This window comes from Protopterus annectens, chromosome 5.part0 (genome assembly GCF_019279795.1).
Source record: "Protopterus annectens isolate FY-2018-M chromosome 5.part0, PAN1.0, whole genome shotgun sequence".
Lineage (NCBI taxonomy): Eukaryota > Metazoa > Chordata > Ceratodontiformes > Protopteridae > Protopterus > Protopterus annectens.
In genome coordinates this window covers 1,524,706,261-1,524,726,910 of record NC_056735.1, presented here as the reverse complement: position 1 = coordinate 1,524,726,910, position 20,650 = coordinate 1,524,706,261, and the positions used below count along the sequence as shown (strand labels likewise).

At 37.9% G+C, this 20,650-nt stretch overlaps 1 protein-coding gene across 1 annotated transcript in view; it reads right to left on the bottom strand.

Moving 5' to 3' along the window:
- MYO16 (myosin XVI) overlaps window positions 1–20,650 on the bottom strand; it is a 2,679,924-nt gene that overhangs the window by 898,446 nt on the left and 1,760,828 nt on the right. The window contains exons 26-27 of the mRNA XM_044071347.1: window positions 18,038–18,118; window positions 17,612–17,817 (exon numbers count right to left, since the gene is read on the bottom strand). Coding sequence (XP_043927282.1) covers window positions 17,612–17,817; window positions 18,038–18,118 — 287 coding nt within the window. The remainder of the gene's footprint in view (window positions 1–17,611; window positions 17,818–18,037; window positions 18,119–20,650) is intronic.

Below are 20,650 nucleotides of genomic sequence, written 5' to 3'. Positions count from 1 at the left end.
GTGTAGCTTCTTAACCATTTATGTTAGGTCAGATGACATATGGATCCACGAGTATACAAAATTATCAGTATCCTTAAAGACCAAAATATGTAAAACAATTATGTGTGCACTAGAACCAGAATCTTTTAGAGATTCACGGGAGGTACACTTGTTGTTTCCCAGGTGATGGATTCTAGAATTTTGGCTGCCTTCTCCTAAAATGGTATGTTAATTCCATCAAATATCACATAATGTTTCTTAATATTGCATAAACAATGTGAAACCATGGTGGATCCTCATACCATACCAGGATTTATAACAGCACTGGATGAATTAGTCTAGGCATTTGTTTGGACAAAAGTGTCTAGTGGTATTGATGAGGTATATGGTATTGATGAGGTAATGTGCATCAGTATGAAGACATGCATTTCAATAATCATCTGGCACAGGCAATGCAGAAGATCTCAGCATCATTGCGGATGTCTAATACTCTCACACTGAATGGCTAGAGAGTGCCAATGACTCATACACTGAAAGATAGTATGCGGTCACCTGATATTTGGGAGGCCATGTAATCCACAGGGGTTCAATTTGCAAAGAACAGTAGCACAAAGAACAACAGGACAAATAGGCAGGTACATGTGTGCTACATACCAGTCAACAGGTTTTCTCATCAGTCATAGTGATATTGGCTATGCCTGGTGACCATTAATAATGACGACCACAAGCCATACCTTACCTGGAAGGCAGCCAGATATAACCAGATATATTCCCACACAAAAAATTAAGTGAAACATGTATCTGTCCAGGTGAAGGTACAATGATATTTCTTGTAAATTCTTCTAATTGTCTCCTAGCACTATCAGTCAGCTCTATCTTCCCTCTGTGTACCATGCTGATGACATGAGACAATGGCATGGAAAGCGACCTGTGAAACAGAGGCCAAACCACACCACAGCACATCAATGAGATTGAAATCATAAGGACTATTATTGAACACCTATAACACAGAAGCATACACACATATGCATGTAAACACAGACATGCACTGCAGTAAGCACAGTAGGAATAGTCTTACTCATTTGGGGGCACAAACACATTAGTGACTGTTCGGCAGAAGAGACTAAATCAATGGATTTGGTTTAGGAGATACCAAATCAACTAGCAACACTGGCTATGCCATCCTATAACTGAACCATATGTGGTTTACATCAAAATCTTAGCACATTATATCACACAATCACACAATGGAATGACATTATATTTACAGCACAAAACAACTACATACGCCCAACAGGACTATTCCTGCTAGGACACGGGTGGTCAGCATCAATACCAATATGTATTGGCATTTATTCTATGCATGACATATATACTTATGCATGCACAACTGCAAAGGATAACAAACAGTATCTTAAAGTCACCAAGGGATATTTATTTATTATAGGTTCATAGGTTCATAGGTTCATAGGTAGGTACTAGGCTATTGGCCCAAGGGCCTACGCAAGCCTAGCCAGCAAGGTTCCATAGATTACGCCACCCAAGAAAGTTATTTTCCTGTGCTACTGTCCAGCAGAGACACAGAAGTGATCCCCGGGGTGTATTTCCTATTTCCCATTCACTCATCAAGATTTTTCTTGAAGAGTGCTAATGAAGAACTTTGCTTGACATAGATGGGTAGCTTGTTCCAGAGTATAGGAAGTCTCTGGGACAGGAATCTATCCCTCCAGCATGTCCAGTTTATTGTGGTGACAAGGTTTAGGTCCCTAGAGTGTGTAGCTCAGCGGGATTGGGATTTCTTTAGGTGTAGCATGTCCAACAGCTCTGGGTTTGACATAGCTTTATATGTTAGACAGAGATCACCTCGGAGTAGGCAATAAGCTACGGAGTAAAGCTGGAGTCTTTTGAGGCGGTCAGCGTAGGGCATTTGTTTGAGGCCAGTAATCCTCTTTGTGAGGTACATCTGTGGCCTTTCCAGCTGCTGCAGATGTCTTGTGAGGTACATTCCAAAAGGGGCGTTGTACTCTATAATGGGTCTTATGAGTGATGAGTAGAGGGGAACAATGACCTCGTTTTTTCTGGATGAGAACCCTTTTATGATGAGGTGTGCCATGTAGAAGGACTTCCTGACTACTGTGGCAATGTGACTATCAAAGGAGAGACTACTGTCTACCTGGGTCCCAAAGTCTCTTATCACACTTTCGGTGTTAAGTAGATTGCTGCCTATGTGGTAGTTCATGGGTACAGAGATTTATCAAAGGGGATGACACTGCACTTTTTGGAATTGAGCTTGAGGCCATGGCTCTGACACCAGGCATCTGTCTCAGTGAGGCCCTTATTTACTAGGAAAGTCCGACTTAGAATGAAGCCAATTTTCAGTGGAGGCCCGGGAAGAAATGCTCCAGATGTATGTTTTTCTAAAGTGGGAGGAAACCAGAGTAATCCCACAGGAACGCAGGGAGGACATGCACTCTCCACACAGAAGGCTCTCCAGCTGAGAATCAAACCAGAGAACCTCTAGCTGTGAGGCAACAATGCTACTGCTGCACCACTGTGCCATTCATATTTCATTGATATTTCACAGGGGCAGCATCCAGCATGTCACATCTTTTAGGGACACATGTCTGGGAGTGCCAGTATGTCTCCATTGGTGACATTGTCAGTACAACATGGTGGGTGGCCTAATGGTTAAGGTGTTTGCCTTGCAAACACAAGGTGCAGGGTTTGAGTCTCACAAGGGATAATTGGCTAGACTTAAAATGGCTCACAAGGGCAGTTAGCTTAGTACTAATCTATGAACCTATAAACCTATTAGACTGGGAAATGACAGTGATGATGTGTTACTGATGTGGAAGATGATGTATCAGGAAAGTATTCTGGGGCACCTCTGATATACTCACATGGCCCCTTTTGGTCTGAACATGGTTCAGCACACATATAACAGTGCCCAGTCTGAACTAGCAAAAACAGCACTGCACTTAGTCTGTAGTATTACACCCAGTGAAATGTTCCAGCGTTTGTCTCAGTGCCCTTCCTGCTTCTAGTATACACAGTCACTGGGTAGCTTGGCAAGAGAAAATGATTCCTCTTTTCACTATTTTTTCTTTAAAACTAAGTGATTGCTATTTTTTCAGTCTTGCATTTAATATGGATAACAAAAGGCAACATCTTTGTTCATCTTCATTTGTACTGGAACCTAGAATGACTCCTCTTACATATCTGGTTGAATGTTTACTCTAGAAGTGGAACGTATTATAAGTTAATGGGAGAGACACAAGTCTGCACAGCTTTACCAAAGGGCTATTTGTTGTGGCTTTTCCTGGAATGCCTGTGGTTAAGGATCCCTCAGTTAAATGTATTATTTAATTATCACATTTGTTTATCAGATAGTCCAATCAGGCAGAAAGCTAGCCCTTTGCAGTGGAGGCTGGAAAGAAAAATTCCAACATTACAAAAAGATCATAGTAAACAGAGGTATACAAGTGATAAACAAATATACAAAATTTAAACAGAGTACCATTAGTCAATAGCAGCAGCTACTTTCCAGAGAGAAAAGCATTTGAAAAAATTTACATAAACAACAAAGCATACAGAGGTATATAAGTAATCAACAGAGGAATACAATAACTTAGCAGCTTTGGGTTAATAGAATTGGTACCACAGAATATCCAGGAAAACTCCTGGGAAACGTTAAAATACCGTGAATTAATATAGCAGTTAAGATTAAATGCCTTGATGTATGCCTGGTTAAATGAACAGGTGTCATTCACCCCAGTTCTTAAACTTTGATCTGCTAAGTAATGAGTTGTTTACAATTAAATTATGTAGAATTTAGTGTTGTTATTTCTGTACTCATGGATTATTTGTTACTAACAGCTATTTAATTATTTAATGACTTAACTCTTTTTACAAATTTTTATTACATTTTGACATTTGTAGTTATGGGTATTGCAAAATGTTTTCAATGTATACTGTTTAAGAATGCATATAAACTGTGAATGTCAGTTTTCCTTTAAACTAATGTAGTTAACTGATTTGTCATCACATGATCAAACAAAGTGTATTTAATGCTTGTTGAAATATAACTCACAGTTCTGATGAAGTTCCGAGGTCTGGGACGAAAGTGCTTAACCGTATATCTTGCTTGTGCTTATTATGTGTGATTAAACTACATTTTTTATTGAAACTGATTGGGACTAATGTTAGTATATGGCTGCTTTATTTGGAACTATTGCCTTGGACAGCTCTTACACTACGCGAGTCTTGTGTTTCTTGGGTTTCTTTTTATTTGGCTGCACATTCACACGCTGAGTGTCTTTTGTTTTCTGTTTTAGAAACTAAGTAATATTGGAAGGAAGAAGAGTAAGATCAGTGTCGACACAAGCAAGAAATGCCCTCCTTAGTAATATTTATACACAAGGACACAGTGACTTTTTTTTTTCTGACAGAGGTCAGAACTGACAAAAGTCAAATTCATTACACAATGCAACATAAATCTCTTGTAAATTATTTTGCTACTATATGGGACAGCAATGTACCTATTAATTAACAGAAATTATACAACACATCATGCTTGCAGTGGAATGTTAATGAAAATGATACAATGTAGAGTGTATATACTACGCTTATGGTTTGGAGAAAAGGGTATACAGAAACAAGAATTACTGGGCACGATATTTTGCTGTAATGCTAAGAAGGGAATGATATATATGCTGGGAGATGTAATATTTTTGTTGGTTTCAGATGTTTCGGGAAGGAGGATTGGTGGGTATGCTGAGGCTATCAAGCTTTTCAAACGTCAATCCTACCTTCATTTGCACAAATCACTTGGATGGGGCTACTCCCTGCTTTACCTCATACTGTCCAAGGCAAATTAACCTGAGACTCATCAGAATGTAAAATGCATGGACATAAGCTGCACAAACAACTTTTTAATCAATATTGTTTATCTCATAACACAGATGCACTGTGCAAAAGACCAGGTTTTCATAGATCAAAACTCTGCATTTGTTTACCATTGACAAAAGTGATAAAACTCAAGAATTGCTATGCTTATGTTGTCTGGGTGGGAACTACTGTAAACAATGTACAATATACATAAGGAAGGTAGCAGAGACTCCTAGGACAACAAACTTTTACAGCGTTATTTTATGAAGAATATGAGATGGGAAACAACAGCCCTTTTTTGCAAGCATTTGTTTTCTTTCTACAGGGATTTGGATTTAGACCTCGCTGACGAATTACCTTTCTACAGATATCAGGAGGTGGTACAAGGTAAGACTAGACAGCATAACACTAATGTTGCATTTATCAGAGACTTGGTGGTCAAATATTGCCCTTCTGCATTTGTTTTACAAGGGTAAGGCAGTGGGATAAGCTCAGGCACTTCAGCAGCTCCACAAGGTTATGGGGGGACACCTTACACTTAAACACATTACACAGTGAGGGGACAAGGTGAGATATACCTGCACCAGATGTCTAATGCTCTATGATTATTGCTCCAGTATTCATTGTGTTTGTCAGTGCTAGCCACTTATCATGTCCGGGACATCTCAAGTCTTGTGCATCAGATAGTCATCAGGCACAACGTGAGTAGAAGCCACGGATTTCTCTCTGAGTCATACACTTTATGAGCTAGGTATTTGTGAGCTGAAGTGGCATCTGTACTCTGTATGTGAACGTAGGGGAAGGGCATGACCTCAGTAGAAAACAGTTTCAGCTTATTTTTGAATCCAATCATGTGCAGTTTGTAAATGCTGTTTTCTGATCAGAGCCTGGGAATTGATTAGCACATGGTAGGAAGAACCCACAGAGGCATCTCATCAAAATCCAGCACCTTTATTTATCTGTGGTGGACTTCAAAGGTAGTTTAGAATGATTTTGGAGGTGTGTGGGTTTCCTACCAAAATACTGATTTTCACTGTATTTGTCTTGTCAATTCCTGCTTAATAAGGTGGTTATTACTGCTCATATTGAATCTGAGAAAACACATTCAGATGGATTCTGGACCTTGAATTGTTCATAGGAAATTTACCCAGGGATCACGTCAGTCACCTGCTAGACATGGGTCCAGGGAAGTAAAAATTGTGGGAAGAAACAGCCAGGGAATTGTTATGGCTAGGCTTGTATAGGCCCTAGGGCTGATAGCCTAGTATCAACCTATGAACCTATATATTTATATATTTATTTATTTATTAGATTTCTTACACACTATAGTCCACTGGACAGAAATTTGTCCATTTTCAGTGGAGTCCTAGGAAGAAAGCTCTATTATTATTACTATTATTATTATTATTATTATTATTATTATTATTATTAACCACAAGTTAAGACTACAATTTTTTTTTTCTTAGATGTAAAGACGAGGTACAGTTGTGTACTAGTTCCTAAAAAATTGAGATTGCAATGCAGATATAGTTACCATGAACTATTTGTCTATATACAACTGATTAAAGACATATAAATAATATTTACAGTAAATATATACAGACAGTAAACTTTGTGGGTTATTCTCCTCTATGCGAACATTTATGTTGAATATACATTCCTTCTTATTCAAGTGTTGGATGGCATAGTCTGTGAGTGGGTAACATCATAAGTTGTGAGCTAACAAAGTTGACATTTTGAATCTACATTTAGGCTTATGAGAGTTGTGGAAGAGTTCTGAGATTATTGTGGTGACAGAATGATATATAATTTGGCCTAGTCTGCTCATCACACTGATGTTACATCTATATTGTATAGCACAGGCTGCATTCTGTGACACATTTCATTTCCATTAATCCTGTACAGCATCCTTATCAGCATCCACAAACTAGTCCAGACTATATGCATCAGATGTAAAAATGGGTAGAATGTTAACTTTACATCTGCAAGGACACTGTAAAATTCAAACTACAGCATAGATCATAGACCTTCTTTCCAAAGCAAGAATTCCTGAGTCTATTCCAAATCAGTAAACAAATTTTATGTAGGCCTTTACAAACTCTAAGTGAGTAGATGCACATAGGCTTTCTTAATTTATGAAATTTGCTTGTGACCATTTACTGCTATGCTCCAAGTCTAGCTACAATTCAGACAATAAACGGGAAATGCATTTGTAACCACCAACCTCATGACAGGTTTTGTTCAGGTCTGCCAAGTAAGTACCAATACCTGCATTCATGCATTGTCTGATTGCCTCATTTTTTTTCTAAAATCTGACATATTTAGATTATGCTTATAATACTGATTCTTTACAGAACATCCTCTATGCTCATAGTTTTGGCTTTTTACTGTGAGTGCAATGAAAAATCTTTTCAAATTCATATGAAAATTTTTTTTGGAAAAAAATCTATAACCACCCTACATTATATCTATGGCATTTACTGAAGGAAGAATGCAGGTTTTACTTAGGTATGCACTTAATAACAGGAAACTAAACTTATGGTCTTTTAATAGATAATGTACATTTAATAAATTAAATTTTTAACAACTAGAAATCACTGTATAGAGAAAACTTACCTCTTCAAGGTGCAGTGACCTTGGCGTTAATTACATACACCAATATGGTACAGATGGTGAATTCTCTGCCATATGTATGCAGGAGACAGAACTTTTTCTTCAAAGAACAATAGTTTTCAAATTTCACTTCCAACTGTATCTTTTCATTTGAAATAGAATTCAGCTAAAAAAGTATTGGTCGTATGTCTTAGATCTAAAGATTGAATTTTACTGCAAACTAACCATAAAAACACTGCAGAATGGTTGCACAGGTGCTTCCCTCCTCCACCACCTTACTTGTATATTCTAACCTTAACTCTACCCTCATGCTTTGAGAGATTTGGGGAGTAGTCCTTTAAATAGAAGTGACCCTACCACCACCGAACTCTTCCTTTCTATGATGCTAGCACTAATCATTTTATTTTAAACGTAGGGTATCTCTTCCATTCATATTTCATAAATATATCTTTCTTTAATCGTTCATATAATTCTGATCCAAAATGTTAGGACATATGAGTTAATTAAGTCTGACTCATTTAAGATACTTAACAATCCTGAAATGTACAGGACAAGAAATGACTTAGATTGTCTTAAAACTTTCCAAGTTATTTCAATAAACCTGTGGTGGCAGAAGTGGACAACAAGTCTGCTTGATTTGTTACAATAGGGTATTTCTTTGATTAAATAGTTGTTAAATCTTGAAAATATAAGCCTATATATAATGTATTTAATCTACATACTACACTAGTAATCTTCTGTGTTTTTACTCTTATGCTGCGGTGGTACAGCGGTAGCATTGTTACCTCACAGCAAGAGGTTCTCCCGTTCGATTCTCGGCGTGGCTTGGGAGTGCCTTCTGTGTGGAGTCTGCATGTCCTCCTCGCGGTTGGGTAGCGTTCGAAAGACATGTGTGCATAAATGGGCATGCCTTCGTTGAAGGTTGGGCATCGAGCTGGCACCTCAGCATTTCGTAAAAATCTACTGCCAATCATAAGCGGACCGGAGTTCTACTGTGGTGACCACTTACTGGGAAAAAGCCGAAAGACAAACAAAAACATACTGAGTGTCTTTTCCAATTTAGATTATTAGGGAAACATAACACCAAGTTAAATATGCTACTTTTGTAAATGTAGCCTTTCTTGTAATAAGTCTTGATTTATAATTTATTCATTAATTTATAAATTGTTCCATCTGTGATGTCCCACCACTGGCCCAGTAATCAAGGAGTGTCAATCCTCACCACTGGCAACAGTGGCGAATGTACACACACAGCAAAGTGCATTTTCCCTTAAGAGCACACCCATACCACAGTCAGTCTGGGGCTGGTTTCTCCCTCTTTTTCCAGATCCCCTGTAAGATTCCTCAGAGGCACAGCTATAGAGTTGAGATCTCAGCTGAGTAGCCAAGCAAAGACCTCCAGCACTCTCTCTGTCCAACCAGTGCTTCATGTCCCTACCCAAGTATCTGACACACACACTATTTGAGATTTAATTTATACACAAACACACACACACCTGGGAAAGGCTAGCACAGGTTTACTAGCTATGCCCACTTTTGCCCAGAGTATAAGGTTGTTATTACTGCCACCAGCCAACTCTTTATCAGCTGCTTTAAAGTCCATAACCAAGGGTGTCCAATCATACTGTGTAATGTTACTACTAATCCAAATGGTAGTTTGACCAAGAGCAAGGCTATTAGGAGTGGGCCATACTGTCACCAAATAAATATGCAAGTACTCCCAGAACTTAAATATGTCTCACAGATATCAGCCATAATGAAAGGTTTAAATACATTTAATAATAAATAATAAAAGAGTAATAAAATACTCAGTAAATAAACAGCTACATCAAAGTTCAAAACCACAGGAAATACTTAAAACAACATTGCAGGACAGTCTTAAATAAATAAAGAAAACATCTAAGCTATACTTCACTATATTCCTGTCTGAATCTAAGATAAATTATTGTACCCTAGTTAACTTATTACAGAACAACAAGCAGGCAGATGTGGTGAGTGGATGTTCTTGTCAGGTCAAAGAGAAAACATAGAATGTACAGTCTCTCTCTCAGAGAGTTCTTAAGTTAATAACCCAAATATTACTGCTGGGTTAGCTTGAAAGATGACATCACTTCTTGTCATCTGACTTTAATTCCCAATTTAAACCCCCATTGCTAGAAACTTACAGCATTTAGCATCTCACTGTGAAAATGCACAGCCCTCAGATGGAAGACATAAAATAATAATGCAGAAGGCTCCCTAGTTTTAGACATCCTGTTTCCTTGTTGCATTGAAACCATCCTTTATGGGACAGTTATAAAATAATTTAATTTCAACTATTTTTTATGAAGTTTTGCAAGTTAACCCTCAATGTTCCAGTTTCCACTGTTAAAATAAATACATTTATATGTTTACAATAGTTTATGCACATGTCTGTTCTCTTCCAGTAGGGTACACTGTGGACACATATGTAAGCTGAGTACTCTACAACATATCTCTTCAGCATACATGTCTATAAAAACCATCTTATATGGCAAACCATTCTAATACATTTATAACACAAGTATATGAATTATGTTGATATTCACAAATGACATGATCATTTACAAAATTCCAGCTAGCTGTGCTGGCAGTACCTCGTCTTGTCACACCATTCCTTTCAACTAAGCTTTAATGTCTGAAAGATACAGGAAAGTTGGACTAAATTGAATATGCATCATAGACCTGAATAGTTTATCCTCTCTGTTCCTGGTGTGTCAAAAGTAATTTAGTCTACATTACTAAAAAATGCCCTCAACATACCTCTCAACTGTCCATATTTTCACAGAATGTCCAGAATTTAGGCTCTTATTTTTAATCTGTTCCTCATAAAATTTGTGGGTTTCTTTGGCAAATCACTTGGATGATCTGAGGATTGAAGTCACTAATTAATAACATCCATTTGGGTTTCAGACTTCATATCCTTCATAACATGTATGTTGAAACAAACCCTATTACTCTGCCAACTTTTTAAGTTTATAACACCAATACTTAAAATATGCCCCTATTTTTAGGCCTTTGTCCCCCCATTTTGTCAGGCTTTGTCCAGATTTCTTGCACTAAGAGGTTGAAAGGTATGGCCCTCAATATAAATTAAAAGTAGCTGAGATAAGGTATTCTTGGCCAAGTATGATGTAATCCTGGTAAATATTATGTCTTGTGCCAAGAGTACTTATTTCCCCTAACTTCATAATTTGATAGGGTTTTTGTTGGCTTACAAAATCAAATGTGTGCTTTAAGTACAAAATGTAACAAATGTTTGGTATAATTTTCAAATATTTTTCTACAATATGATGAAGCATAACATGGGTCTACAACATTATTATTCTATCCTCTCTTAATGCATATTAAACAGAAAATTTTATTTTTGAATAAACATCAGTATAGCTACTGATCTATCCCAGGGACCCATGCTAACAGTGGAAAGGGTGTATATGCTAGTGTGTGCCTGCCATAAAGCCCAGCAGCCCTGGGTCAATAAACTACTTGCTGGCCAGTGTCCAGTTGGGTAGTTACCAGGGATAGCCCTGTTGAGTGAAAGCTGGACATAAAACCAATCAACATGCCAAACATGAACTAAGAATTGCTATGCTCAATGTAGGTTCACTGACAGGACGAAGCTTGAAAGTGGATGACGTGATGGTACAGAGGAGGCTGGAAATCCTATGTATCCAGGAGGCAAGATGGAAGGGCAGTGCAGGAAACACTGTTGGTTTTGGGATCCAGAGTCTACTACTCAGGAGGAGGACAGGTTAAAAATACTGAGGGAACTGTGGTAAGACAGAGACTACAGAAGTTAGTGAGGGATATCATCAGAATTAATGACAGACTCATAGCAACCAGATTCCAGGTTAATGACAGAACAGTATTCATAATCTCAGCCCATGCCCCAGAACAGGGTTGTGATACTGAAGAAAGAATACATTCAGACAGTAATTGCAGGACCTGCTAGATAAAGCAGGACAACAGGAATTTGTGTTGATAATGGGTGACTTGAATGTACATATTGGGACAGACAGAACAGGATTTGAGGACTTTTCTGGGTCCACATGGGTGGGGCAACAGGAATAAAGAAGGAGAGGCCATTCTGGACTTCTCCCTGGCAAATGGCTTGATAGTAGCCAACACATGATTCGGAAAAAGAGACAGTCACAATATCACACACAATAATGGCCGACATGTAACTCAGGTAGACTTCTTCCTAGTAAGGAAAAGGCACTGGAGTAGAATCAGTGATTGAAAAGCCATCCTCAGTGATACAGTTGGCCCACAGCATAAACCACTGGGTGACAAAATCAGCTGTAAGCAGTGGTCAGAGAAGGCTCTAAGGTCAGCAGAGACAAGGCTGAAGACCTGGAAGCTGACTGGAGAAAAAGTGCAACAGTTCAAGGAATTACTCAGGGCTCTAGCACCCCAAAAAGAGGATGAAATAGGTGGAGGTGAAGAAGTGTAGCAGTACCTCAAAACAGCATTTGAGAGGACTACAGAACCAGGTATGGGAATAAGACACATAAGGAAAGCTGGTGGTGGAATGCAGACATCTAGGAAGTCGTGAAAAGAAAGAAGGAGAGTAGGAAATGTGGGTGATAGAAAAGATGGACCAGGCTAGGAAGGAATACTGGTTGGCTAACAAAGAGGGTAAGAAAGGAGTTGCGACAGCAAATAATAGTGCATTAGAGGCACTCTACCAGCTTCTGAAAAGTGACTCAGTAGGTGGCACAAAGAAACTATATCAGATAGTAAGGTAAAGACAAAAAGACAAAGAAGCTAGTCAGACACCCTTCATAAGGGATGCCAGAAACAAATTGCTCACAAGTCTACAGGACATCAAAGACAGACAGCAGAAGTACTTCCAGCAGTTTCTAAATGAAGAAAACCCCAAAGAAGTTGTACTGTTACAGCCACAGCCTACAATGAAAGAAGAGAAGCCCACCATACACCAAGTTAGAACAGCTTTAAGGAAAATTAAGTCAGAGAAAGCAGCAGGCTCAGATAAAGTCACAACAGATATGATAAAGATATTGGGTGAGAAAGGGGAAAATGGCTTATGAGGGTACTCATGGCAGTGTGGAGAGAAATCCATATCCCAGGTGACTGGAGAATAACCATACTCGTGCCAGTATACAAGAACAAAGGGGACATCCACAACTGTGGGCAGTACAGAGGTATTAAACTCCTGCCACATTGCATGAACGTTCTGGAAAGGGTGATAGACAAATAGATACACAGACTACTTGAAAGAAAGATGGAAGATGAGCAGTTTGGATTCAGATCAGGATACAGCACAACTGACCCAGTGTTTGCAATGAGACAGATAGTTGATAGAAGCTAGAGATAAGAAATGAGTCCAAATGGGCATGCCTAGACTTGGAGAAAGTATATGATAAGGTCCCAAGAAAGATGATTTGGGTGATCCTGCAATGGTCTGAAGTCCTAGAAACATTGGTAGAATTAGAGCAAGCTATGTACAAGGACCCAATAATGCAAATATAAACAATGTTTGGTCTCACAGAGGGGTTCCAAGTGGGAGTAAGTGTGTATTAGGGTTCAGCTCTGAGCCCACTGCTGTTCATACTGGTGATGGATTACATTACCAAACAGGTCAGAGAGGACATATCAATAAAGTTGCTGTATGCAGATGATGTGGCAGTACAGGCAGACTCTGAGATAGAATTTCAGCAAAGAATAGGGGAATAAAATGCAAACCTGAAGGTACGTATGATGAACCTGAGTGTAGACAATACAGTGGTAATGTCAGCAAATTGGGAAAGAAGCTGACAATTAAAATAAAAGGGAAGATATTGAAACAGGTTAACAACTTCATGTATCTGGGAGGGGTTTTTGAGGAGAAGGTAAGTCTGAATGAAGAGGTCAAAGCTAGAATCAGAGGGGCTGCAGCCAATTGGCATACAGTGTCCAGTGTAGTGAATGACAGAAGAATGCCAAAGAAGCTGAAAAGTAAAGTGTAGAAAACAGTGGTGTGATCAGTTCTACTCTATGGTACAAAAATGGGCAGTAAATGCCCAGCAGATAAGGAAGATAGAGGTGATAGAGATGAAGTGTCTCATATGGGTGGTAGGATGCACACAGTGGGAGAGATAAAAAAATGAGGATATAATAGCACAAGCCAAAGTAGCTCCAATTGCAGAAAAGATCAAAGAGAACAGATTACAGTGGTTCAGGCCCATGTGCAGAAAAGCAGAAGTCAATCTGGTGAAGAAGATTTCGGACAGACAGGAAGAAGTTAAAAGGAAATGAGGGGGTCCTGAAAAGAGCTGGATGGAATGGGTGAGAGAAGATCTGCGACAATCAGGCATGACTGTTGAAGAAGGCAAGACAGTAGCATTACATTGAGAGGGGTGGTGACATGACACTCTGACCCCATGTTGAAAATGTGAAAAAAAGTAGCTGATGATGATGATCAATATACCTGTTTCATATCCATTTGGTCATCACACATTTTTTGTTAATAATCATTTTAATAAATGTGTTAAATTTCATTTTTAATTCTCTTGTACTTCTCATCAAACCAATTAAATGTAGTCCAGAGGCATTCCCTATATTGCTTCTAATTTTGAGCTTTTTAATTTCTTTCTAAATGTTTACATTTGGTGGATAAAATAACCTTGAAGGCCTTGAGCTGAGATGTTAATTATATTTAGGAAATAAAAAATTCAGTGTCATTGATCTAGTGCTTGTCTGGGATATATTGTGTATTTTACTTAGAAATCCTTGAAGAGATTCATGTTGCAATCAAGTTATCTAGTTCACTTGCAGGTGGTATACATTTATTAATGCAAATGATTAAAATTTATCTTAAATTATGTTGCTATAATTTCTCTCTTAATCATTTTGTATATCTTGTGTCTGGAAATTCTGGGCTTTTTGTATAATAGTAATACATAATTTATTTCTTATCCTCAATAGTCTACTTTACCGTCTTTATGGCTCTTCTTTGGCCTATCAGTTTTTGTGATTTTTGTGGACTATTTCCTTCTACAACAGAGGGGCCATCCTCACCCTGGGCCTGTCTTGGCCACATTGCCTCATTGTAGGTATGTTCTGATTTTGTATGTGTTCTTCTATATTTTCTGATGCCTCTAGTAGTTGGAGAAATGGCCATTTTACATTTTCCTGCCCCTCATTATTGCTGTCCATTCTTGTTCTATATTTTGTGTTTCTAATTCATTTATTTGTTTGTTGTTTCCCTTTAAAATTTAATCTGCTTTTTTATTCTTTTGTTTTTCATTTTATTTAGTCCAATTTCTTTATCCCTTCTGTTCCCCTCCTGATTTATTTATTTCTTATCTACTCCATTCTCCATTTTTCTAACTTTATTAAGTAATCTTCCTACTTCTTGTTCTATAATCTTAAGTTCCTCCATTCCTTTTACTATGTCTCAAGACTTCTGCATCTTTTTGCCATTATATAACCTGTTCAGGTATCAATTTATTTGGATACATAGTTACAATTAGTTAACTGATCTGTCAAACTGCTAAACAGCACTTTATTTCCCATTTTCTGCATTTCTCTTCTTTCTCTTCCAATATTGACTAAGTATATGACAGAATCTGTCCATCAAAACGGCACTCCTGCGCGAAAGGCAAATGCACAGCTCAAAAAAAAGAAAGAGCCAGCATACTGTGCACAGAATCACTTTTATTGAAACAGAATCATCAGACCGGTTTCGGACGGAATAATGTCACAGCCTTCCTCAGTGCAAAAAGAAAAAGAATCTGTCCATGTCATGTTTTCGTCATTGCTTCTAGTGTAATTCTTATGTGGGAATGAAGCCTATATTTTGCACCTACTCCTATCTGACAGGGAGTCACATCAATTTTATCCCTATTTTCAAAATCATCATTCTCTTTCATTTTATGTACAGGCTCATCGAAGATTTGTAGGGGATTTTTTACACATGAGAAGATCATTCTAACTTCATAGCATCAATAAATGTATTTCAGTTACTATGTTCTCAGATTGTCATTTTGTATCTTTGACCTAGTTCCTTCTTAGTGGGGCTATCTGCCCTTTCAGGCCAAATTATGTCTGTACTTTCTGATCTTAATGGGATTTTACTACTGTTTATAGGACAGGGTCATCATAATGTCATCCTACTCATTTTACTGTACTCCTATCCTTTTATTTAGTACTCATTACAGAGGAAAACTTAAGCAAATTGTGTTCCCCCTTTTCTAAATGTCTGTTTCATAATGCCCTTTAATGGGTAGATGCATACCCTGGGAAAATAATGTATTGGTTCTGGTTGCTACTGACATCTTGGTGCCCATCACTATAATGAGCAGATCAAATATTAAGTTCTGTTTAGATTTATAAAGTTATAAACTAAATATCTTTAATAACTTCAGAGATATTGTGTTGTGAATGGTTTATCTACACTGCACTGACAACTGTTACATCAGCTGTCTTTTTGCTGAAAAAGTAATGCTGCACTTCATTTAACAATGTGTTGCATTGTGAAAGCCAAAGGTGTACATTCAATGAACATTTCCTTTTTTTCTTCCAGTGTATTATGATTGTGAACTGCCGAGACTTCAGACAATTACCTTGTTTTAACTTCTCTGCACAAACTGAAACTTGCCACCATTGAATTCCACAGTTAACCTTAAAAAATTAGAGCACTTTGTAAACTATACAATGCCTCCCCATACAACTTACTAGCATATCAACCATGAGTGTGTTCATCACATAAGATACTGCTATAAAAGATAAGTATTATCATAATTTTAAGTGTTCCTCATTTTAGCAGATCTATACTGGTCTCACTCTGAAATAAGTCATAAGTAAGCCATAGAAATCATCCTGACTTCTTCAGTCAGCTGCGCATAAGAATAGCTTACTTAATTAAATACTTTACACTGAAATGCAGTACTGAGAACATCCATGTAAGTATCGGAAAAGTATACACTGATCAATGGAAAACAGTATATAGCTGTTTCCCCACTTCTATTATACACAGTATACTCACAACAGCAACGTTATAAGAGTCTTCAAGAGTAGAACTCTACATAAAAGTATTTTTAGTATAGAAATATTGACTATTACCAGGCTAAAGCACAAGTGAGTCAGTGCTGTGAAGCAAAGAAACAAAGTCATTAATGTGGCCCAGTTAACTTCAGATTTAGTAGCAACATTGAAGGTGATGGGAGTGTGGGCATTAACAACCCACCCATCCTGATGGGAGTGTGGGCATTGACAACTTGCTCATCCTGATGGGAGTGTGGGCATTGACAACTCGCTCATCCTGATGGGAGTGTGGGCACTGACAGCTCCCTCATCCTGATTTTAGTGTTGTTGTTCAGACTGTTACTGCTGACAACTAGTGGGGATTTTTGTGTTAGGTGTTTTGCAGATGACAGAAGGAAATGTGAATGGCTTTGAATGGCCACACACATTATCCCTGAGAGTAGAAGGGTGAAAGAGTGCTCATGGAAGGAGAAGGTTTAGCCACCCCTGTCATGGTGTAAGCATGTATCTCACCTGAGGGGAGCATCAGTGACATGCAACAAGAAGTTCTGCTGAGGATGATAGGAACCCCCAGTGCTCAATGCTCATGTTTAACCTGGTCATAACTGTGAATTCCCTGTGATATGTTCACATCAGGCTGAAGGAGTAACCTCAAAGGGAGATATGGAGTCTTACAACTGATCTAACAGAGGTAACAAATGAGTTAATAGGGTGACTCCGATGTACCTTAATGTGTAGGCATGTACTGGAAGTTAAACTACATATAAAGAAATGCTATGTCATGAGTGGTCATGTTGAATATAATTGTAAGGAATTTATTAACTGTTGTAGTTCAAAATCATGTTTGTCAAAATATATTTTACATCTTAATAAAATAAAATAAAATAATTTATTTTTAAAAAATTTCAATTTAATCAAAAGGTAAGTATGGTTAATGTGATAGGCTGATAAGTGTTACTGCTAGAATAATACTTTAAGGCAGCATAATGTTGTGCATTTCTTTTACTGGCTCTTATTTTAAGTCTGCGCCACATAAGTAATCAATTAATCAATCAATAAACAAATCAATCAGTGAATTTTGCAAGTATTTTACTAACAATAAATAGGTTTTTGAGTCAGTTCTTACCTTGACAAGAATTCAGTAAAAGGCAATCTTACTGGGTAGCCATAGCGTATGATTTTTACCATCTCCAGAACTCCAATGTACTGCAGTTGTGCGGATACATAAAATGTGTCAAATGTCTCAGAGAGCTTTGATCCATTTGGCTTAATACAGTACACAAAGTGTGGTGAACAGTTCTGAAGTTTCTGTGTGATATCAGTAAGGGAGTTCTATAAGAAAGTCATAGGAAAAAAATACATAAATAGTTTATAACACAATTCTGATCGTATCTGAAAAAAGCAGCACTCAATAAAAACACAAATTTAATGTATCCATTTACTACTACATTTGTAACCTATTTTTCCTACTATGTTAGCAGGTGTAATGTTTAATGTTTCTTTACAATTACTAAAAAAACAAGCACATATTTTCAAAGAAAAATACACCAACCCGCAACTGAGCAGACATAGTAACTGGACCACCACGTTCCAGTCGCTGAAGGAATGTGTTTGTACCTTTCTTTTTCAGCAACTATATGGAACAAAGAGAACATACATTTTTTGTTAATAATGAAAACAGAAACAGCTTTGCTTTATTTGATAGTCAGAAAATTAAATTCTTGTATTATGAATTATGCAGCCAACTATATACATAAGATTTTGAGTCCTCCTCCAACAGTGAGCTTTGCAAACACTTGCTAAAACTTCTGTTGCATGACACTTGGTATAAGCAAGAAAGCAAGTAACTAAGCCAGTTATCTGAACATCAACCATGTTAGCAATGTGGTAAGCTGATTAGTGCTGCTTTATGTCATTCAAAGATAGAGAATTGCTCATACAAAATAGTGATGTGCAATGAGAAACATAATTGGATTTTATCAAGGCCACAGGTGAAAACAAGATAGTCATGTTAGCAACATTGTATGCAGAGGAGTTAAATGGGGAAGGATGTTAATGAGTGGCCAAGGAGGGTTTAGCTTGCTGTACTGATGACACCTGCAGAAAACGTGGGTGTAGCACCTGCAATGCAGCTAGTAGACATGCACTGCATTGTGTACTCCCATATACTGGAGGTGATTTGTACTCCTGAGACAGCTACAGCGAAGCTTGTAAAGATAGTCTAGCAACTGGAAGACTGGGTTAAGGCTACGAGCTGTAGCACCTGTGGTAAAGGGTTTGATTCTCTTAGCTCTCATTTGCCTACTGTGAGACCCGGAGCAAGTCACTTAACCAGACATTGGTCTCAGGTTGCCCCTAAAAAGGGATTATATGTCCATTACACCTACCTGGTTACAAATGGGCATTGTTATTATCAAAGCCACTTGTGTGGTGGAGATGTAGGTCTATACAGTAAAAAGGTGTCACCCTCGTAAAAGATGATAACAGTAATCATGGCAACTGACTCCTGCCTTCCATGGGTGCAAACAGGCAGGTGGTCTTTTGTCTCTGGGATGAATAAATAAGTTATCTGCATGACCCAGTAGAAGCTTGATTGGCATTACCCCCCCAAATGTGAAAATATGTCAGTTAAAATGGTCACCATTGTCTAATAAAATTAAAGGTGGCAGACATTCTAAAAGTTAACTAAGCCCCACATTTAATCTATGCAGTAATTATGTAGTCTTCCAGATTTTTCACATGCATTCTATTTATATCATTCTGAACATCTTCATGAAATGACCTTTCTGTTTGTATAGCTAGACCTCACAAATTATCCATGTGGACTATCGGCAGTCTCAGATATAATGGGAATGGAATGCAATCCAGCACTGTGTTTTGCTCTTATCCTAGCATTTCAAAATAACAGAAAAGAGTCATACTTATCCAGATAAACACTCTACTCCATGTTGTGCTAGACATTGAATGGTATATATAGTAACACTGCCATGGCACACGGAAAGGTATACAACTGATGTTAATAACCTTCACTGTAAGTGAGAATAAACCCCTGGATTCAATAAAATCTGTGCAAGAATAAGACTATTCTTGCACAGAATGGTTTGTGTCTGTTTAGCATAGCAGCTCACCTTGAATATTCATTAAGGCGCGCTGCTGTACTTCCTATAAGGACATGAACCATGAACGAGTGCAGGGTACATGTCTAAGTAGTGCACGGACACTTAACAAACCCTCTGCACTCAGAAAGTGCTGTACGGGACTTCCAAAGCTGAACTGGCATAATATTAGAGCTTCACTCTTATATTATGCCAGTATTTCAGTGTCCGTGGACACTGAAATGAGATAATGATCATTTCAATGTCTGCTGACTCTAAAGAAACATCATCATGAAGAAAGCAATGCAGGGGGTGTGTGACAGGTTCTGTGACATATTCCCTGCATTGCTAAAGTGCAGTACGATACTTCTGCAACCTGCTAAAGGAGAAAATATATGCAAATTCACACATATTCCCTTACAGCAGTGCATGTTGCCAAAGGCACAAATGATGGGGGGAATAAATAATAAATTAGGGACACGCCTGAAAAATTGCCTCACAGACTTAGAAAGTTGATTGAAAACAGGATATGTATTAGCAGGAGTCCTTTAAGAATAGAAGCCTGAAAGCCAAATGAATGCCATTATTTCACAATTGCAGTCCTCAATGAGTTGTCAGAACACAAGACTCACTTATATAACATAATAATATGATTATAATATAAACTTTTTTTTTCAAGCCTAAGGAAAGTTTAAGCATAGCTAAGTGGGTGTGTGCATTATGACTGTCTGCTTAGCATAGCTTAAACATCCCCTAGGAAATAAATGCAAATATATAGATTAAATTTCCAAGCTGCGATAGTGTAGTGGTTAGAGTCCTGGCTTTACATGCAGGCATTTATGGTTCGAGTGCCAAGACAGGTAACTTTTCTACAGGAAAATAGTTTTAAAGTTATTTTTGTAAACTTAAATTATGTAGAAACTGTTTTTTGTCAACCAGGATAGTGTAGCAGGTGAAAAAGTGAGATGTCAGTCTAGAAAAGTAGTGAGCCCCCCCATATAAACACAAGTGCCCCAGTCTGTATAGTCACATAAGAATATAATTTAATGAAAGAACATAGGGGATGTCAT